We start from the raw sequence: 22,930 nt of genomic DNA, 5'->3' as shown, positions 1-22,930 counted from the left end.
CAGCGGACTACTAGCCACACGACGCGCTGTGTGATAGGCGCCTCGTGAGAGGTGGTATCAGAGCCTCGTGCCACGATGGGGCCGAGGCGGACCGCTACTGCTGCGAGGGCATCGGGGCAAGATCCGGAAAGCCCGCGACATGCCGCAGCTTCATCCAGCGAGAGAGCTGAGAACCCGGAGGACGGACACTCCCGGTTGGTGGAATTGGAGACAAAGGTCTCTTCCCTAGAATCTGAGATCACGGTGCTGAATTCGGAGTTGGACGAATGTCGGCAGGTGATTCAGGAGATGGCTGGCGTATTCGCAAACGACAGCATTGCCGATATGAGGCGTGACATGGAGCAAATGGCCATTCAGATTGGGTTGCTCCAGCGTGCAGTGGGTAGCACGCCTATGGTTGCTCACGACCCCGGTGCTAGGCTTCGAATACCAGAACCAAAGGCCTATAGCGGTGAGCGTGATGCAAAGGAGGTCGAGAACTTCCTCTTCGACATGGAACAGTACTTCCTTGCGGCAGACGTGCGGGACGAGGCAAGGAAGGTTGCGACTGCGACCATGTACCTGACTGGTGACGCAAAGCTGTGGTGGCGGACCAAGTTTGCGGAAATCCAGGCTCATCAAATACAGCTCGACACGTGGGCTCTTCTACGGGAGGCGATCAGAGAGCAGTTCTTCCCCGAGAATGTGGAGTACAATGCCAGGAGGGCATTGCGAAAGCTTGAACATACAGGTTCCGTGCGAGAATATGTCAAAGCTTTCTCAGCGCTGAGGCTGAACATCCGAGACATGTCGGAGGCAGACAAGCTGTTCACTTTCAGGGAAGGCTTGAAACAGTGGGCGAGAAACGAGTTGCAGAGGCAACGAGTGACCGATTTGAGTTCGGCTATTATAGCGGCCGAACGCCTGGCCGATTTCAACCTAGAGACTCAAAAGGATAGGCAGGCGACGCCTAGTCCTGAGCGGGAGAAGTCGAATGGGACGAGATGGTTCAGGAATAACTTCAACAGAGGTGGGGGAGACCAGAGGCCCCACTCTCAGAATGGCTCACAGGGCAGTTCAAACAGGAACAAGCCCCAAGAGAACAGGCAGGGAGCACCCGAGAGGAGAAGAGGGTGTTTGATCTGCGATGGTCCGCATATGTATCGGGATTGCCCGAAGAGACAGGTGTTGAATGCACTGGCAACGACCTTTACCGACAAGGCGTCGTCCTCAAAGAGTGTGGAGCCACAAGCAGAGGCAGGTGGTGAGAATGACACGGAGGAGTATGAGCACAACTTGGGGGCCGTGAACCAATGGTGCAACACATTCTCTACGGTGGCGGCAAAGAGAGTTGCGCCACCCCTTGCGAAAAGGACCATCCCGGCGCTTACTGTGGAGCAGCCGGAAAAGAAAGAAGAAGAAGTTCAGCCCCGGATTCCTAGGAAGAAAGGGTTGATGTTCGTGGATGTGAAGATTCATGGCAAGCCGATTCGTGCCATGATCGACACTGGAGCCTCTCACAACTACCTTGCGAGCGCCGAAGTGGCGAGACTCGGGCTCGTGCTGGAGAAGGGAGTTGGGCGTGTGAAGGCGATCAACTCGGCTGCACAACCCATTGCCGGTGTAGCCAAGTCTGTGCTGATCAAGGTTGGTGCTTATGAGGGCAAGACCAATCTTTCTGTGGTGGCAATGGACGACTTCAAGCTGATCCTTGGGCTTGAATTTCTACGGGATACACGCACCGCTGTCTTACCTCATGCCGATTCGCTAATGATGTTGGGGGCGAAGCCGTGTGTCATCCCTACCTTGGCCGGACGTACAGGAGAGAAGAACTTGTCGGCCATGCAGTTTGAGAAGGGGCGCAAGCAGGATGAGATCTCCTACTTGGGTACCCTTTGTTTTGAAGAGATGGAAGAGGTGTCAGGGCCCACCCCGGGCGGTAGTAAGGAACTGTTGGGGGAGTCTAAAGACGTGATGCCAGACGAGCTGCCTCGGAAGCTACCACCGAAGAGGGCAGTGGATCACGAGATCGAGTTGGTGCCTGGCACGAGACCGCCCGCTAGGGCACCGTACAGAATACCGCAACCTAAGCTTGTGGAGCTTAGGACGCAGTCAGCAGATGCCTTGAGCCGTAGGGCGGACTTGGCGAACTTGGAGTCGATAGCAGCGCTCTCTTCTAGTGCGGCTGCTATCTCTACGAAGGATCAAGTGCGGGAGTTACTACCGAGAGATCCCGCGGCGCGACGCCTGATTCGGCTTGTCGAGCAGGGCAAGGCTCGACACTTTCTGATCGAGGATGGATTGCTGATGACCAAGGGAAACCGCGTATACGTTCCGAGAGGCGGGGACCTACGGAAATCACTTCTTTCCGAATGCCACGATACACTTTAGGCGGGACACCAAGGACAGGAGCGCACGTTTGCTTCGGTGCGAAGGGCCTATTATTGGCCACAGATGCGGGACGATGTCGAGACGCATGTCCGCACTTGTTTGATTTGTCGGCAGGACAAGGCAGACCATCAGAGGAAGGCCGGTCTGCTGCAACCACTTCCCATCCCAAAGCGTCCATGGGAGAGCGTCTCCATGGATTACATCTCTGGATTGCCTAAGGTCGAGAACTTAGGCTCTATCATCGTCGTGGTAGATCGTTTGTCAAAATATGCTACATTTATCGCAGCACCCAAACACGTTACAGCAGAAGGGACAGCTCATCTCTTTACAAGCACATCGTCAAGCATTGGGGACTGCCAAAAGATATTGTCAGTGATCGTGACTCCCGATTCACTGGCGTCTTCCGGACCGAGTTGTTCAAACTTCTCGGGTCCACACGTTCCATGAGCTCGGGCTATCATCCACAGTCCGATGGTCAGACAAAACGCTTTAATTCTACATTGGAGGACTACCTTCGGCACTTTGTGCGAGGTACGCAGAAGGATTGGGTGAAGCTCCTGGATGTCGCTCAGCTATATTTCAATGTTCAAAAGAGCTCTTCCGCCACCAACAAGAGCGCTTTTGAAATCGTTACTGGGCAGCAGCCGCTCCTTCCTCACACTCTTGACATTCCCCAAAGTGTGAGACCCCCTCTTACTCGAAGTTTCTCCCAGGAGTGGAAGAAGAATGTTGATATCGTTAGAAGTTGCCTGGGGATAGCTCAGAAGCGGATGAAGAAGTATGCAGATCAGAATCGCCGCTTCATTGAGTTCAATGCGGGAGACCTGGTGCTGGTGAAGGTCCCGAATCCGAAATTGTCAAAGTCATCAAGGTGGAGAGATCCTCGGTTGATGCAGAAATATGTTGGTCCTTTGCCTGTCCTTAGGCGTATTGGGACGGTGGCGTACAAGGTGGAGTTGCCGCCGTGCTGGAGGATCCACAATGTTTTCTATGTCAGCCAATTGAAGAAGTATTCCGCAGACAAGGAAGACGATACCCGCAATCAACCCAGCCGCCCACAACTCGAATTGAAGAAGACAAAGGAGAAGGTGGCTGAAGCAATCCTAGATCACCGAGTGACGAGTACCGCGAAGAAAGACCACACAGAGTACTTGGTGAAATGGAGGGGATGCAGCAGCGAGGAGAACACTTGGGAGCGAGTGACAAACCTAAAGGCGTTTCTACCTCTTGTCGAAGCGTACCATGCTTCCGTAGCGCCGGGGACGTCGCTATCTCAGGTGGGGGAGAATGTCACGGGCTGCCCATTCACTAGGCCCCGTGACGCGCACTTCGGCCACTCAACCGTTCTACATGGCCGACCACTCAGCCTTCATCGACAGACGCTGGACAACCAACTAGTCTTAGAGTCCTAGGTGTAGGCCTTTTATTGCTTTGTTACTGCTTTGTTATTTACTTTATGTTGTTTAAATTCCTCAAGGGGACGTTACGCCTCTTGAGTTGCAAATTTCAGCTTTTCTACTGTCTAGTGTAGACGATAGGATTTATTTTTTTAAGCCTATTATAGGGGGGAATGAGTTCAAGAAGCTTGGTTTAGTGACGTGTTAGAGTCCCCCTCAAGGCGATCCCCTTGCTCTAGCATCGTTGATCATTGTATACGCATTTTCAGTTCAATGCAATTTGGTTTTCTGAATCCGCGTGCGCAATTTACGATTTTGTGATTTGTTCCTCCCGACTCTGATATATTCGGCGCGCTGCATTTGTGCCGAGCGGAGGTATTGGCGGACGTAGTCAGCGGACTACTAGCCACACGACGCGCTGTGTGATAGGCGCCTCGTGAGACGTGGCCAGGTCAAACTCGTTGATCGAGATCGCACATTTGAGTCGGATCAGTTGGCGCCGTTTGTGGGAAACAATGAGGATATAACGAATAATATGGAAGGAAAATATGTTGGAAGTGAGGGTACACCGGGAACTGGAGAACGAATGATTCAGTTAACAAGAACGGGGTTACAATAGATGATGGAGGAAGCGGGAAAGAATGCTATTACAGCCTATGAGCGAAGAACTGCTACACCCATTGAGAAAGAAACTACAAAGAGAAAGCTATTCAAGGAAAATGATGTTGAAAGAGTATCGATAGGGATAAGCAAAAGGGAACCTGGAAAAGGTCGAGAGGAGGTTTCGTCCGAGGTTGGGTTGAGCAATCGAGATAGGAGCCAACGAAGAGAACCAGTCATCTCATGAGCCGAGGTCGACAATGTAGGGAAGTAGATTCTGATGCTGAGCAAGCGGATTGATGAGCTGAAGAATATTCACGGAGGTGGTGAACCCAAACTTTAGAATGCCCGACCTTCCAAAGTATGATGGGACCAAGGATCCACAGGAGCATGTTGCAGACTTTGACCTGGTAATGAATCTTTATGGACAATCTGGTACCATTAATTCGAAGTTGTTTGTCACTACTTTTACAGGAAAGGCTGAGGAGTGGTTCACGAGTTTGTCCTCCAATAGCATAGAGTCACATGAGCAGCTGGTACATAAATTTACATTCCATTTCGCAAGCAAAATGAAACAAAAGAGGTCAGCCACATATTTATTTACGATTAGACAGAAAGAAAATGAGACGTTGAAAAAATTTATTAATATCAGGAAATTTTGTGAATTTTTACTAACAAAGGGACTTATTTGTTAGGCGAAAACAAACTTCACGGGTGTTAGATGTAATTTTCTAAACTATAGGGGGTCTACATGTAATTATACCAAATCTCTTAGGAGGGCAGTGTAATTATCCCTAAAGAATTTTGCTTATCCTCCAAACGGGAGAATGGGAAGGGGTATTTATACTAATATAAATTCATATTATTTAGGGTAAGTGAGGTAAAGTATCGTCCTTCACCTATCGCTATTACATGGTTGCAATTTGTTAATTGGGAGTATTTCACTAACATATAGTATTAAGCTTATTTAGTAAGTTTGATTTCAGATCTTTCTTTATAGGGACATCCCATTGCCTTATTTGGATTATTAATTTCCTTCATCAATGTGATTTATTTCTTCCATCAACAATCCCCCAATTCTTAATATCTTTTGGGATATATAGGAATTATATTGAACCTTTGGCTTTCCTGGGAGTTTGACCTATCTTGAGGGGTTGCTAAGGTTGATGTCTCCTGCTATATATATTCTTAATGCAGAGACTGTCTTGTTCACCTCCGCAAATTATTTTTGTTATAGTTTTTCTTTATCCAAATATCTTCATAGCTAGGAGAGGTCCTTTTAATTTTAAATATCTTCCTCTCTTCTCTAATTTTTTATTCTTCCCGTTATTATCTTTTTTACATATTTTTTATTGCATTTTTTCAATCGTCTCAATGAGTCAACGCACCTAGGGATCGGTTCAGTATCCATTGGGGTTAGAAATATACTAGAAAAAAATATTAAGAGTGGTGGAATGTCACCAAAGGGCGTCACCGCTGGCCGAGGGCAATGCCGCTATTGGTTGAGGCAAGGTACCTCAACCTTGGTATGGCTAAGGTTCACCTTGGCTAGATTCTTCCAATCAAGACAGGTCGAGTCCTCAACTTGGATTTGGTCGAGGATTGCCTCGACTTCCTGGACCAATTTCTCCTGGTCAAGTCGATCAGCGTTAATTGAGCCTCGATCGTGGAATCATCTCTCGTTTGTTATTACTTTTTGTTTTAGGTTCGGGGGGAATTGTTGAATTTCAAGGTGAAGTTATTGAGGCTATTAGGAACTTGCTCGAGAGCCATTCCAATTCCCTTGAAATTTTTGTAGACTCAAATTTGTCACAAAAAATGATTCCTAATCCCTTCCATGCCAAAAGTGATGAATTGGAGCCGTATGCAGCACCCCCCCTCCCCAGTCTTATCCTCATTGTCAAGTTATGGATATATAGAATTGTGGTAGTGTCTTGAGTCATGAGGAGTTTAGTTTTTTAAAAGACAAGGTTGATCCATCCATTGTTTGGATCTTCTAGGATTGGGGGATTGGGTTAAGAGACCTCCTCTTGGTATTTTCACTACTTACTTCGCGTTTTTTCCTTCGGGGTTCACAATTCCTCCTTTACTCCCAACTCTATTATTTATTTTGAGGGATTTCATTGTCGCTTTAGGGAGCTAGACTTGCATCTTTCCATCGAATTCTTTAATACCTTTTTTTCAATTAGGAAGATATCCAATGAGTCTTTCTACTTTTTCTATCCTCGAATAGGTGTAAACTTTTTGATGCAGTGCTTATTCCGAAGGGCATTGGAAGAAGAAGTTTTTCTATGTCATGGACTTAGAATGGGGTTTGACGACTGGTTGGGGTGAGATATTTTCCACCCTTAACCTCACACATGATCTTCTGTATGTCTTTATAAGGAGCGAATTTGTTTGAAAAAACGCTTAATAGTTTGAAATCTTTACTTTCATCTGATACTGTTTGTTATTCTTGTATGTCTGCACTTTGTTATTATTGTTGTCGTATGTTGTGGCTTTTCTACTTTCCTTCGCTTTTTTTTTTTTGTTTTTTTGTTTTAGGGTAGAAGGTTTCACTATAGGACATTTAGCACTCTAAAGCTGAACATGAGCTTGCGCGTGCGTGACCACAACGAGAGGGCTCGTTGTCCCCCTGCATCGAGGAAAGAAAGTGAGAGGCATCGTTCACCTCCTCTTCCTTCGCTTCCTCCCTAGGACATCATGGCCAAGGGGGGTTTGGAAAAGATGGTCACGTCTCGCCATCTGGGTCGATTAGGAGGCCCCGTAAATTTGAGGCGTCTGATGCTTTGCGACACGAAGTGGGAAATGGGCTATTTTCTTTTGATATTAATCGTCATGAAGGAGTTGCTTCATTCGGGATACCTCGAACTTTCATCTTGCATATGAGAGGCCGCGAAGCTTTGTGAGTGATTATGACATTGCTCATTTTAGCTCTCTTTCTAATCACACTGTTACTCGTCTTTTGTGTGGCGAGTCTGCTGAGGTGAGTTCCTTTTCTTTTTCTCCTGATGGAATCTCTTCATTTTGTGACCCCCTTCTTTTTGTGTTCTTAGATTTCCACCTTAATAGAGATTGTTGATCAATGCTATGAGTTTTTGATAAGGAGTTGAAGCGGTCAGGGGCCGCTCTTGAAGAGGAAAAGAAGGAGCTTGCTCATTATTAGGAGCAACTCAAGGAAGCAACTGAGGGTCAAAGCAAATGGAAGGATCACTACAATTGCAGGGTCACTTTCAACCAGGGCTTGTTCAAGTCAGAGGCTGGAAAACTTTATTTGGAATATGTTCAAAGTAACTTCAAAGAGAAGTATGAGGATTCCAAGAAGTTTGAAGGTGTCGTGGTGGTGAGGGCGAACGACATGTACAACCAGCTATTAGGCAATGCTGCTCTAAGCTGATGGAGTGTGGTCATTTTGTAGGTGTGGTTTCATGTTCCTTTGATTTCAAGGTGACCGATGAGGATGTCGCCGAGGAAGGGGAAATGGAAGTTGTGGATGAGCCACCTGTTGAGGGTGCTCTTATCATTAGACCCGCAAAGTTTCTTCGACCAATTTCAATGGGGATAATAGTTTTCTGTGCCATATACCAAGTTGAACGCCAACTCTCTTATACCTTTTCGGGGTGTAATCCTATATGCACATAGACCCCCAGGAGTTTGGACCCACCCAAATTCCCTTGGCTCATCTAAATGAGTCTTCAAATGCGGCAATATGGTTCTGTTTGTTACTTTTGTTTATGTGTTAGACTACAACGTTCGTATAGATGTGAAATATAGCTTGATCTTTAATTTGTGGCACTATTGCCTGAACTTTCCTCCCTGAAATGATGTGCCGTTGTCTGTCAAGAAGCCTCTTGGAATGTCGAATCGATATGTTTTATTTTTCCATAGAAGTTTTATGACCATTTTTCTGTGATCTTGTTGAGTGGCTCCATGTTGACCCATTTTTAGAAATGATCGATAACCACTATCAAGTATTCTCTCTTCCCTATTGCTCAAGGTAACTTGCCTACGAGGTCTAGCCCCTATTGATGAAATAGGCAAAGGCTTGGGATTGGTCACATTTACATGGTCGAAGCATATATGATGTTTGCATGTTCTTGACACTTCTTACACCTTTTTACCCTATCTAGGGTGTCCTTTCCTTTCGAGGGCCAAAAGTATCCTTGTCGTAGGACTTTTTCTGCTAGCGATCTTGCTCTTGAGTGATTTCCACAACTTCTTTTGCGGACTTCCCTCAGGACCTATCTTTGCCTTTTCACGATCTAGACAGTTCAAGTAGGGCTGCGAGAACCCTCTTTTGTATAACTCTTCTCCTATTATGGTGAAACAAACAACTCAGGTGCGTACTCCTTATCCTAGGGTAGTGACCCTATGTCAAGTTGCCTCTATCATGTCTTTCTAGCATGGTTTGGTTGTGCCACCATGACTTCTTTTGTTGCTTATTCTATCTTCAGACGTTCTTGTGCTAGCAAGATTGTACTCCCATCTTTTATCGTGGTTAGTGAGCTGGCTAGTTTGGCCAATTGGTTTGCTTCGTCATTGTCTAACCAAGGAACTTATTGAACTTGTCAAATTACTTGGTTTACAATTAGTTGCGATCACTATGTGCTCTTAGATGTTTGGTCTGACGTCCCTAAATTTTTTTTTATTTTTTATTTTTTTCAAAAACTGTCTAGTTTCGTTTCCATAGTTCCGGAAGAAATGTATGAACATTTTAAACCATGCTCCAAATCGAACATAGGATCACAAGCTGGTTCATCCAAGATAACACCAACAAATGTGTCCGCATACGTGCATTTATGTGTAATTTCAGCAAGCGTTGCACGTACATAAATATGTATATAGATACACAAACAAATATATGCCGTTTGATTCTTCTAAGTTACAACCTTCTTTTACCTTGTACAAGAGTTGAAGTCTTCAGTCCTCTTCAGCAAACTTGGGTGAACACGTTTCGATGGCTTCTGCAACGGTCAGAAAGATCTTGTCTTCGCCAATTAAGTTGGCAAACTTTGAAGCGTGTAACTTGTGCATCACGACTGGTCCGGGATTCGCCAGAATGAGCTGTTTGGAGCGGTGCAAAGTAATGCTTGTAAGGATAAGTTTACTGATCATATGATCATTGTTTAGGACAAAGGTTTTCTACATTGTAAAACTGTCTGTTTTACTACCTGAACATGTCTCTTTTCAAGACTTTTGAACAGTTCTTCCAAGGCGTGGATGCCACTTGTGTCGATGTCAGTAACGGCTGGAGGGAGAGTTATGAGATTGATGAGTTGAATCTGATGCTTTGAAAGATCATAGGGGGAAACGGTAAATATATGCTTACGTGACATTTCAACGACCAAAAATTGAATTCTTGGAAGGCCGCCCGACTTCAGTTTCTCATCCTCGTCTGTTAGCCATCTTAGTAGCCTGCAGAGTTGCATACGATTAAACTTGAGGAACTGTGAACTTGACAACCTTAATCATGCACAAAACAAATTACTCAATTCTTCTGACATTTGTGTCTCAGAATGTTGTTTGGAAACAATATGTTACTAAGAGAGGGTGTTTATGCGAGCTTATAGGTTGTTTAGAACATTTATAAGATGTTCGATAGTTTACAAACTGTTACAAAATTTTTGATGAACTTTAAGAAAATGGGCTAATAATATCCAAAAAGATGAAATTAGGAGCTTATAAGATTCTTTGGGTGGGCGAGAAAACCAAGTTCCCGACTTCCTTTTATCCCAATACTTTAATAACAGATCCTTACATCTTATAAGCTGCACAAAAATCTTATAAGATTTTTAAATGAGTTTAGCCAAACAACCTCTAAATCCAAGTCGGGAAACCTTGTACATGGTGTTTAGCAAATAGCACATGAAAGATTCACTAGAAAGAAAATGAAAATGGTTTCAGACAATTTACCTCTCCCTAATGTAGTTGGAGTTTGAGAAGTAAATAGCAGAATCAACTCTTATTATTAGAACTCCTGGCACCTTAGTTGCCTCTGGATACTGTTGGATATTGCGATAGACGTTCGTCCTTGGAATTTTTCCAAGAAGGGCTGTTCTTGGTCTCGTCACTTGTAAGAGTAACTTAGCGAAAGATATTGATACCTATCATGAGATTAGACGATATCTAAGATGATTTGAGGTTTCATTAACTTGACATGATTTGCTCGAATGAACAAAATCTTGCACACTTACAGCAATCAAGAGGCCAATCTCGACCGAGACGAAAACGACACCGAAAAAGGCTCCGATGCAAGCGACAAAATCAAATTTGTCGATCTTCCAAATGAGAATTGCAGCGTCGAAGTCGATCAGGCCAATGACTGCGGAGATAATGATGGAAGAGAGGATGGCGTTCGGGGTATACTCAAAAAGAGGTGTGATGAATAGTAATGTCAGAAGTACTACGATCGACATAACGATGTTGGATACTGCGGTTTGGCATCCGGCCATGAAATTCACTGCCGACCGGGAGAAGGAACCTGCGAGTAGAACATAAACAACAAAACCACGGAAACTGAGAACAGCACTTTATGAGATTTTTTATACAAAAGTTTCCATGTCAGTTTCATTTATCGACATGGGGAGTCGGCTTCTACCTGTAGCGACATAGCAAGACGTCAACGAACCAGCAATGTTCATTGCTCCGAGAGCAATCATTTCTTTGTTTCCATCTATCTGATAGTCCTTCATGGCTGCAAATGTTCTTCCAATCGCAACGGCTTCCTGACAGACACCCACATTTCGACATGGTGAATTCCTCGTTTCTATGATTCTTCAAAAAAGTATCCCCTATGTTGGGACGTCTTCAAAGAAAAGCTTACCGTCAATGCAACCATGCCAGCCACTATGCCGATTCTAACGCCTTTCAAGAGATAATCCCCAGTAAAATATATATCTTTGACAGATGGGTGATTTATTCCTTTTTCTATATGTTTTACCTGGTTGTGACAATACAACGACATACAAATTACATTACATAGCCAGACAAAAAAGAAATACGGTTACATTTTGTTATTACAAGGTCAGTGGAATTAAGTAGGTCAGGTATTTCATATTGGTACATGAAGCAGACGGAACGTAAATGCAGAAAACGATGAAAGTGAAGAAGGAAACGTCTTACAATGTCTACTCCTCTCTTGTCTGCGTGGGTGATGTAGACCAAGAAGGTTGATAGAATGACGGAGATCAGTGGAGCAATGGCAGGTACCCAAAAGAATTTTCTGTTTCTCTTCCCCTGCAACCTCTCCATATATCAGAATTGCTAATTGAGTTGATTTATATTGCAGATATGGAATATATAAGTACGCGAAGCACTCGAGAAAAAAATCCTTACAATGTATTTAGCTGCAAGAAGAAACACCAGAAAAGCTGCTCCAATGAGAATCGTCAGCCAGTTCCACTGCAAACACAGTTTACATTAGCACTGCACTTTGGTTCCAAGATTCAATTTCTCAGGGAGGGAGAGAGAGAGTACTGACTCCATGATGGGCTGAGCTAAATACAGACTGAAGGACTGATATGATATCAGTGTTCTTAGTAAATTTTTTTATGCCTAAGAACCCCTTGAGCTGTTGGAGTGCAATTGTTATCGCAGCACCGCCCATGAAGCCGACAATAGCGGCGTGTGATAGGAAGTCTATCAAAAATCCCAATCTGTAATGGAAAGCAAAGCGAAAAGTTGTAATACGATTTTACTTTATTCAAATGTATTCAGCACTTTGGGCAGAAATCATTGACAATCACCTAAGAATGCCAAGAGCAGCTTGTGTTATTCCAGCGAAAAAAGTTGCAGTAAATGCAAGCCTACGGTACTCAACAGGGTTCTTGACAGGATCAATTTCATCCCGCAGCAGAGTCCCGAGCAATAGGGACACAACAGCAACAGGTCCAATGGCTATATCTCTTGAGCTACCCATCAAGGCATAAACCAAAGGCGGAACAAAGCTTGAATCTGATTGATACACATGCAACGCATTGGTAATTAGTCGTGTAATCCGAGGCAGAATGCTCGTCAAATCATAAACAAACGGTTAGCGACTTTACTCACATAAACCGTATTGTGGAGCCAAATTTGCAAGTTTGGCGTAGCCGATATCCTGTCCACAAATATGACTAAAGATGTTAAAGCATGAGCTTGCATTGGAATTTCTAGTATAATATATGAGTACATTGTACCTGAGGAATGCAGAGACTGGCGATGGTGAGTCCCGCAATTAAATCACCTTTGAACTTAGAGAGATTGTAGTTTCTACCCCATTCAAGGATCGGAAAAACAGCCTGCACTCCTAGGATGAACTTGCGAGGAACCGGCTGATCCTTAAAAGGGCGAAGAGGGTCATCGGATAAGAATGTTTCTTTCAATGATGTTGTGAATTCCTTCCAGAATTTCTGCTTCGGAGGAACGCCCACCTTGTATGGCGAAGTACGAGGATGTGAATACGACAAACTTTGAGTATCCATCTTTCCCTTTTTCACTGGCTCTTCAACTTAACGTCTCGGCAATTTTGAGGACTACAAGGTAACAACAAAAGACAATAACATCGTTAACGTGATGGTACTTAAAGGGCTAACTTTCACCATACAATGTGGCAACCAAAATTTATAGATTCAAACAAAGAGTTGCATTACACTTCTAATATGAATTTGAAGGCAAAGAGAATTTCCTTTATCATTAAGGAATTATTAAGTTAAGATACTCCAGAAAAGAACTGATGGAAACAACTTATGTAACTGTCTGAAAATTACAGTTGCATGAATTCTTTCTATCGTGTACTGATTGAGCTACAGCTTTAGATGCAATGCTGACAGTTGGTACCTATGCTTTTAAGGTTGTGATAAACTTAGTTTTAGATTCCACTTAGTTCATGGCCCAAATCACAAGGCATTACTGTCAGAAACTTGAAGATGTGGTAGAGCTCAAACAGTACTATGTTTCTTACGGTTGAGATAATCTCCAGGTGATGCTCATTATCGCATTCGCATGATCAAAAAAACACATGAATTTTCAAACCAGAAGTCTTGACAGCAGACAAAAACCTGGTATTGATGAGATTTTTCCGAATAAAATAGGAAGACTTATGATATAATAACTCTTACAATAAAACACTGGGAGCGCCCAAGAATTACATCACAAATCCTCTTCCAAAAGCAAATCACTGACAGCAACAAAAACACATTCATGTAGAAAGCAACGGTCAATAATCAGCTAAATCTCATCAAAGCACGCCCTGTATTTCAACAGGCAGGTCATGATTCTAAATTCCAACAGTTTATATATAGTCCCTCCCAACACGACGTGCAATAATGGGAACACGGGGGAAATGAAATCTACATCCATGGAAAACATTAAAAAAGAACAATATTTTCTTTTTAAAACATACAATAAACAATAGCCATTAAAAATTTATTCATGTAATAACATGTGAATCAACTGCTAATCTCAGATCATTTCCAAGAAACTAAAATCCCAGAATTCTGACCTAAAAAACTCTTTAAACGCCGTTTTCTGAATGTGGACAGCACTCAGTGAGCAGCCCCACACTCCACCCCACCTCTGCACAAAACAATACACAAATTATAACTTCTTGAAAAACAGCAAAAAACAACAGTAATAAGACAAATAACCATTATTAAATTTCTGTTTTTACAGGACTATCATTAAACATAAATTTCCAAGATATTTACACAGACAAAAAACAACCTGAAATTACCCGTTTTGGCCTGTCGATTCCTACACCCGATTGTCTTCAAATGGAACAAAACTGATCAACCAAAACCCAGAAAGGTTGTTCAATGGCGCTGAGAGTTTTGCATTTCCAACCCTTTTCTCTCCGTTCTTGATTCTGGCCTGGAGAAAAACATTCTGGGCCACAATCAATTGGAAAAGACGAGTGGAAAATGTTGGCTAAACAACAAGGCTCTATAGCTTAATTAATGAAATCTGCTGTTTTCAGCATTTATGCCAGCTAGAAAATCTTTAAAGGGAAAAAATGAGAATAGCAAAATTTGTGGAACCCTCTGGATTTTATGATCAATCAGATTCAAAAACCATGGAATTTTGACAGGAAAAAAAGGCAAACAAACATTCAGTTTCCAAGAAAAGAATTCATGTTACAACCAAAGCACGTGATAGTGATATGCCAAAATCCCTCACATTTGTTAAGTCGCTAACGTAGGGATTTATTATGGTACTTCGCACTTCCGAGGTTTAAGGAAACTGTAGAAAAGGTTTGCATGGGAAAGAATGATTTTAGCGTCTACATATACAGTAGTGATGTACCCAGACGCAAAATTTCATACAAACAGTTGTGGTTGTATAAATACTTGTATTTGGACGGAAAATCTCATGCGATACAACAAATGTATTTAGATGCCTGTTCAAGAAAATTTAGGACAGCCTCATATTTTAGACCGCATTGTGTGAATACCAAGATAAAAGCAATGTTTAGCTACACCTCTTCCATGGTATTTGGACGGGGTGGGTCAAGATTCAATGGAATAGATGCATTTGGATAGTTATAAGAATTAGGCTGATTTCCCAAAATTAGTGGTTTATTATTTTAAATTTGTGTGCTATTAATTTTAGTTACTTAAATTTATCTGTTTTTGTTTTACTATAATTTTCAAAATTGTTTAATTTTAGTCTTTTGACCCAATTTTGGATAATTTTATCCCTACACAGCTTTTCAAGAGCAATTTTAGTCCATATATATTCATTTATTTTGCATCTTGTAGCTAACGCTCGCCAAAAATGGTATAAGAGTTTAAGTATATTGAAGAAATATTTGTTTTATATTATACTTAGAGCATTAGCATTGACTATATACCTTCATCATCAAAAGGGTAAAAGAGTTATAAATTAGACTAAAGATAAAGGATTAAGTCTAATATGATTAAAAATAAGAGAATTTATGATAAAGATTGATACATTTGAATTTATAGTAAGCATTTCGAGAATTTTATTTTAAGTTTATGAAAGGCTGGATTCACATATTTGGATTTGAAATAAAATTTTGGAAAAATAATTTCACATAAAAAATTTAAAATTTATTAATATTTAACAAAATATGGTTTAATATTATGTTTGTAATAATTATTACCTAATAATCATACATAATATATATTTATATACATTGAATAGATAAACAAGAATGTGTCTAGAAATATTCCATTATCTATAAGGCAACTTTTCAATCCATTCCAAATAAAGAAGAGTCTAATTATGACCAAGCTAGCACTTTCCAGAAATGCAATTTTTTGGTCAACTTTCCCTCCATCAATTTTTCTAGTGGGCCTTAATCATTGGGCCAATTTTATATAAAATAAATTCAAGGTCAAATGAATTTTAATTAAATCAAATTTAATAAAATTCATTTAATTGAGCCCACTGGGTATTTAATCCAATTAAATACTCAAGCCCAAATTATCTCTTATTAATTAATGGAATTCAATTTATTAATTAAATAAAGACAACCCAATTATTAATCCAATTAATTTAAACTCGGTTTATCCATTTAATGGACCCCCATGTGTGAGTAATCTAATTACTTAATGGAATTAATTTCAAATTGATTTCTTGTTCTTTCTCGGTGATTTGTATGTGACTTTTTAAGTTCACCTTTCAGCTAGACTTGGGCTAGTGTCCAACACTATTATTAATTAAATCTAGTTTAATCAATATTTCTTGATTAATCCCTAATCAAGAAAGCCCGTCATCATGGGTGGCCATCTAGCAGCGGTTCGTGGCACTAGAGACTAAGTAAATTTTCATGTGAACATTTATGTTCTCAAATCCATACGGGTACGATCCTTCCCTCTACCATCTGCCGACCTTTGTCTAGGGCATGAAATTAGGCGTTGGTTCTAATCTTGAACAAGGCGTTTATGCTTATTACTTGAGATCGCGTTATATCAAGTTTCTCGATATAGGAACCTCCTTTTACTATTCGATCAACGATTCTGGCCATAGGTTCATAATGCGTGAACGCATCTCCAAGTGCATAGGAGATACCTCTATCACATACTAACAGGGGATGGATCCTCTTCTTGGAATTCACCATCCATGCTACATATTCCGACGCACTGGACAAGGCTTATGATGATCATGTCTATGACATAATCACCTCTCGCGTAGATCCAAGATATAATCATCATATGCACGTGACTGTCGTAATTCCTCAAGTCTGTGGAATATTCCTGTACTATCGAAGTTGGGGATTCTAGTCATACTGACCAAGCCTCTAAGGCTTCCATATGACAGTCCTTAAGAATAAGTTCATTCAGTTGACCACCTTGTCAACTAGCCCACTGAAATTGCATAGACGTCCAATATCTGTCACCGATGAAATGCGGCACTCATCTAATGAATGCAATACTCAATGCAAGTCTTAGTAGGACTCTCGATGCTCAGTTTCGAGGTCCTCGACTTGAAACATTTCAAACCAACCCTTAGAAGTTGGTTTCATAGCCGCCATCCAATGCACAACACAACCACATGGGTTATTAAGAGGTTTGTGGGCATCTGTTGTGACGTCAAAGCAGTGCTCAACGTAATTTGATAAGTAAAACAGACACATGTACCAGAGATGAATACTGACCATATTTGTTAGGACAATATCACTTAAATAAAGATTGCTTGAATGATTTTCAAAATCAATAATCTAATTGGCTTTTGGTTACCTATTCCAACAATCTCCCACTTGAGCTTATAACCAATTATTCATGTTTTTTGATTGTGAACCTTCCTGTTCTCCCTAGGCGACAAAGTAAAAGATTGTCTCTACTCCTATCTTCGGGAACCCATCACTAGTTGGAACGAGCTGGAAAAGCAATTCCTTCCTGCCTCACAAACCACAACCATCTGGACAAAAATTAGTGGGACATGTCAATTTTCCGAAGAGAATCTTTTCGAGTGCTGGAGAAGATTCAAGCAACTGGTGTAAAGTTGTCCTCATAACCAAATTCTAGAACACCTGTTGATTTAATACTTCTATGGAGGATTGTCAGGTATGCATAGAAATTTCATAGATGCGGTAAGTGGAGGTGCTTTGTTTAACAAAACTCCTAACTTAGCACGCAACCTAATAGCAATCATGGCGTCCAACACCCAACAATTCAACATTAGATACAACCACCCATCGTAAAAGGTTGATGAGGCAAACATGGTTTCCCTTGACGATTGTTTAGAGAAACATACCTCCATTTTTTAGAGATCGTCCTAGAAAATTCCCAACAAGTGAAGGCTTGTAGAATATACAATTTCATGGTGCATCCCACCGATTTATGCCGTACACTTCAAGAAGAACCCATTGCGTATGCCAATGCCGTAGGAGGATTCTTCGAACAACCGCAGAGATATGACCCCTACTCGACATGTACAATAAAGGATGAAGGGATCACCATAATCCTAGCTGTGGTTCCTAACCTCAAACTTGGTCACCACCTCAATCTAACTCTAAATCAGGTACATCTCTTGAAGATATGAAGAAAACACTTGTTGTTAACATACAACAATTTCAACAGGAGACTCGCTCAAGCATTCAAAATTCGGAGTTCCAGGTGCGTCACTTGGCATCATCTGTCAGTCGGTTGGAGTCACAAGATAAGTTACCCTCCGAAACAGTTGTTAATCCTAAACAAAACGTTATTGCTATTTTCTTATGCAGTGAAAAAGAGTTATAACCCATGAAGGGTGAAAGTAGCACTAAGCATGGGCGCGCACAGCAGGGTAAAAAGAGCAAGAATACAAGATGTCCCAAAAGCAAGCTAATGAGCCCAACCTAATCATTGAGGAGCATCCTAAGGTGTTGATGACCAAGCCCCCCTTCTCAAAGAGATTTTCCAAGTGTAAAGAAGAGGAATAGGAGAAGAAAATCCTTGAAACTTTTAGCAAAGTAGAGATAAATATTCCCATGCTCGACCCAATCAAAAAAATAAATTGCTATGCGAACTTTCTCAACAAATTGTGCACCAACAAATGCAAATTGAAAGGTAATGAAAGGGTAAGTGTGGGAGAAAGTGTGTCTATTATTTTTCAAAAAAAAATTACCTCCTAAATGCAAAGATCCAAATACATTTTCTATCCCTTGCAAAATTGGTAAGATTGAAATAGAAAAAACAATGTGTGATTTGTGCTACCAAAAAATGTAGGATTTGAAGCGAGTTTACGATGATTATTTTCGTTTTTGGAACGAGAAATTATTAGTTGGATACTATTGGGCCGGATTTTGGAACAACAATGGAACAAGAGCCTTTCCATCGTAATAGACGGTGTTCTTAATTATTTGAAACAAATCAGCCACGACCTTTCCTAATTAGTAATGGTTTTTGTACCACTTGTTCATATACTGTTCCTAAGTGTGTTAGGCTATCTAAAGATATAATTTGGAACACTTTTTTTCATTTGAAACGATATTTTTTATTATGTTTTACATGTTCAGGAATGGTAATTGTAATACTTTCTACATAAATTTGAATGAAGAAAGACGCATATTCCAACACATTTAGAATTACGTTTTGCATGGTTTTTGTATGTCTAAGTGAAATTTTCAATTGGGCTTTGGAATACACTTCGAAACGACATTGCCCTTTATTTGGAATACATGTTGGAACGATTAGGTCGATGTTGTAGATAGTGTTTTGGAACAATTTTTGACCACCATTTCTTCTTAGATTTAATACATTTTTTGGAACGATTCCTACAATGTATCCCACATTAATTGATTTTGGAACGGTATTTATTTTGTCTAAACACATTCATAAATAGTGCAAAAGCCCATTCCAAACTTATATATTTACTAAAAAAATATTTTTTTTATTTTAGAATTATTAATTTATAATAATAATTAATTAGTAAGATTAATTATTTTATTGTAATTTAATTAATAAAACAAATATTGAATTATGAAAAAATATTAACATTAAAAATATAAAAAAATATTATATTAATTTAAAAATTGTACGTATACAAATATATTTTAAAACAAACCCTAATGTACAACACGGTATAGTTGCAGTTGGAACCTAGCCACACCAGTCTGGTCAGCTGAGCACTGGTGAAGGCCAACCACGTTCAAATGAACTTGTCTGTTCACATATGGAAGACCCAGAACATGTACTTATCGTCACAGTCCCACTAGTACGTCATCTACAATATCACAGAAAAAGAAAATAAATATTAAAATATTAAAAAAATAAATTACATGATAATATAAATTTTTTTAAAAAATTACCTTTAAACTCTGGAACGCAAGCCATTGCTAGACATGATCTATAAAATTATAAACAATATTAATTTTTTTATTACAGAATATTCATAAAATTACAAAATTTACAAAAATATTCATAAAATTACATAATTCACACAAATATTCATAATTTACATAATTATCACAAATATTCATAAAATTATACACATTACAAAAATTACACAAAATTACAGAAAAAATGAAATGATTTCATAAATTACGAAACATTTTTTCTAATTTTCTTGTTTTTTTGAATTTTTCTATTTTTCTAAACTTTCCTAAAATGACATAAAAATAGAGAAAGTTAATAATACATTCCAAAATTTCAAAATTGCTCCAGAAAATTGCAGAATAATTATAGAAAAATAAAAATCAAAAAACTTTCGAAACATTCAAAAAACTTTCAAAAAATTATGAAAAAATAAAAAGAATCTGAATATTTTCAAAAAAATTTAGAAAAATCAGAAAATTACCTCTCAAATGGATACATACATCAATACTGTATAGGCTCACCAACCTTAGCTATACAGAAGGTGCATTTGAGGCAAATGATGGATGAGTGCGATTGAAATGTTTCCATGCTTCTCCATGAGATGAATGTGTCGTACTTTCCTGCCTGCATTGATTATTTGCATGCCATGTCATGTGCTCACAAGTGTAGTTAGATGCATACAGCCTTTTGAGCCTAGTATCGAAGGCAAATAGCGCAAGACCTTGAAAGGTACTTTTTTCCATAATCCTGCCTTGATTGGCTTATATCGAGCATGATAACATATAGGGCATTCTTGGCGGCCCTTGTTCTCTTTGTAATACAATACGCAAGAATCAATTTTTTTATTACCTAGACCAAGTTTACCTAGGTGTTTTTTGGTCATGTAGAAGTTATTTGGCAACTTTTCATCTTCAGGCAACATGCTTTTGATTGTTGACACAAGTTGATCATAGCAAGCTCCAGGTAAATTATACTCTGATTTTGATACTTAATAATTGGGCCACAATAGAGAGTTTTGTGTGATTTTTGCAACCATCCCATAATGGTTCAACAGCATCTTCTAATAAGTTAAAAAACTTTTGTGCTTCTGGATTAGACAGTTATTCATCACACATGAAGTTTGAGCTAAACTCAAAACCTATTGCATCCATCACCATTGTTCTATAACGAGACATTTCTATCTGCGGAGCGATTAAAGAACTCCCCACATCATCTCTTGTATTCAAGGATTCACCATGTGCATAACAGATGTTATAACCTCGAGTACATCTATTTTTTACTATGTGCAAATGCACATCACTCCAATTCAAAAATTTTCGTGTTGCCGCATTTAGAGCATGAATATTTGATTTGTCTATTATTCATAAATCATGGGTTAGGCAAAGTTCAAGAACTCCTAACCAACCCTTGTTACAAATTCATGTATAAGAAACCTATTATCATCCAAACGCCTCCACATCCAACTACGGTCAATATTTATGATTCTGCAATTTTTAGCAATTTTAGATATACTTGATAGCGATAATTTAACTAGTTAGGAAGAAACTAAATTTAAAGGTTGTTCTAAATATAAGGTACAAGCTTTTACTGAAAACAACTTATTGATAGGCTCTAAATCAAAGGAGAATGTCTACAACCTTATATCTTAGAATAACTAGAATATGTAACATGTAAAAAGATTTTACTTATTTATTGATCACATAATTAATATAAAAGAGGATTGAATAAAAAAAAATAAAAAAGATTTCCTCGAGGAATAAGCTAAACTAAAATTGTATTTGACTTAGTGAGTTGCAAAGTGTGATCAATTGAGTTTAATAGGTCCATTTGACATTTCATTTTGAGAAAACACACTGTACTATATTTTCAAATGTAAAATACATAGTGTTACTTGTAATGTAGTGTAGGTCCTGCAAGTAGAGTTGCATTTTTGAGTTATTAGCAGATATTGTTATCTCCTTCAAACGTAAAGGAATTTTGCAGAAATAACTCCAAATATGACCATACAAATTTTTCCAATATATTCCATTATGTTCTTCTTCAAACTACTGAACCAAGTTTTGCCACATGATGGCTTTTCCGTATTGGTTTTACTTATTAACCTTTTAAACCCATTTTCATTCTTGAATTCTCCCATAAAGAGTGATTATAGCTTTGGGATATTTTTTTCCATGTTGCAGTCTGTTTTTGAAGCTTATGCATTTGTTTTGGATACACATGATTTGCTCTATTGTGTTTGCTTGAGATTTTGGTGTTTTGAAGAAAATGAATCTAATAGCTTCAACCAAAATGATTCACTAAATATTCCATAAATCAAATTCCTTGTGATTATTTCAAATTGCTAGTCTCAAGAGCTTAATTGGTCTAACAACACCATATCATTCGAATTTACTGTAGGAAAAGCAAGGCAGCTTATGGTTGCCATTTGCCCTTTTGTCAAATGATATAAAGATGCAATTTCGAAACAACAATTTCATATTAATTATAATAATAACAATGCTGAAATCGGATATGGAGAAGTAATGGGACATCCCATGAACCAAGAAATTAGAATTTGAAGAAGGAAGAAAATATTCCATATGTTCAGTTCGAATACACTGTATGTATATATATTAGGAAGAAGGTGGACAACTAACTCTAACTAACTTCCAGACTCAGCTAATTAAAAGAATGAAACGGACACTAATAGCCGCATGAGTGAGAACACGATGTTATAAGTAAAAGGAATGACAACACTAAGTAACTATTCCTTCTTCTTCTTTAGTTTTCTTCAAGTCTGTTGCTTCCTATCTTCAAATCTAAGCTTCTAATCATTTGAATTTCAGCAGCCCCCTTGCAAGTTGAGCTTGCATTCTTTAGCAACCAAGTTCAACTTGAAACACAGATATAAGAACGAACTTCCTAGTAGTGGCTTGGTAAACAGGTCTGCGACCTATTGCTTAGACACCATAAAGGTGGGAAGAATGAGACCTTCCTTATACTTATCCCTCACTACGTGACAGTCAATCTCCATATGTTTAGCTCTCTCATGAAAAACTGGATTCTCAGTTATGTGTATTGCTGCTTTATTGTCGCAAAAGAAAGGGACTGGAGTTGGAACTTCAACCCCTTGGTCCTTGAGCAAGTTGTTTAGCCATACAATTTCACATACGGCTGCTTTCATACTTCTATATTTTGCTTTAGCAAAAGATCTGGCAACTGTTGTTTGCTTCTTCGTCTTCCAAGAAATTGGAATCATTCCCATAAAAATGTAGAAGCCTGTTAGAGATCTCCTAGTTGCTTGACATGCTCCCCAATCTACATCAGAAAAGCCTTTTAGTTCAA

General features: G+C 39.7%; 2 protein-coding genes across 4 annotated transcripts; one reads left to right on the top strand and one right to left on the bottom strand.

Moving 5' to 3' along the window:
• On the top strand, nt 76-2,370 carry LOC105177783. The gene has a single exon (XM_011101036.1). The coding sequence runs from the start codon at nt 76-78 to the stop codon at nt 2,368-2,370; it is 2,295 nt and encodes a 764-aa protein (XP_011099338.1).
• LOC105176891 (sulfate transporter 1.2) lies at nt 6,867-14,604 on the bottom strand. 3 transcript variants are annotated; one of them, XM_011099836.2, is made up of 15 exons: nt 14,070-14,604; nt 13,849-13,922; nt 12,545-12,880; nt 12,417-12,465; nt 12,113-12,320; nt 11,848-12,022; nt 11,703-11,768; nt 11,490-11,603; nt 11,191-11,307; nt 10,966-11,092; nt 10,562-10,848; nt 10,281-10,471; nt 9,697-9,782; nt 9,539-9,615; nt 6,867-9,431 (listed from the first exon to the last, which is right to left on the bottom strand). In XM_011099836.2, the coding sequence occupies exons 3-15, from the start codon at nt 12,827-12,829 to the stop codon at nt 9,288-9,290; spliced, it is 1,926 nt and encodes a 641-aa protein (XP_011098138.1). In that variant the 5' UTR covers nt 12,830-12,880; nt 13,849-13,922; nt 14,070-14,604; the 3' UTR covers nt 6,867-9,287. The 3 variants fall into 3 exon arrangements, with proteins under 3 accessions (XP_011098138.1, XP_011098147.1, XP_011098155.1); XM_011099845.2 differs by having other exon boundaries at nt 14,080-14,604; XM_011099853.2 differs by lacking the exons at nt 13,849-13,922; nt 14,070-14,604 and adding an exon at nt 13,466-13,585.

This window comes from Sesamum indicum, linkage group LG2, assembly GCF_000512975.1.
Source record: "Sesamum indicum cultivar Zhongzhi No. 13 linkage group LG2, S_indicum_v1.0, whole genome shotgun sequence".
Taxonomy (NCBI): domain Eukaryota; kingdom Viridiplantae; phylum Streptophyta; class Magnoliopsida; order Lamiales; family Pedaliaceae; genus Sesamum; species Sesamum indicum.
The sequence above is the reverse complement of the archived record's forward strand: the minus strand, read 5'-3'. Positions and strand labels throughout refer to the sequence as shown.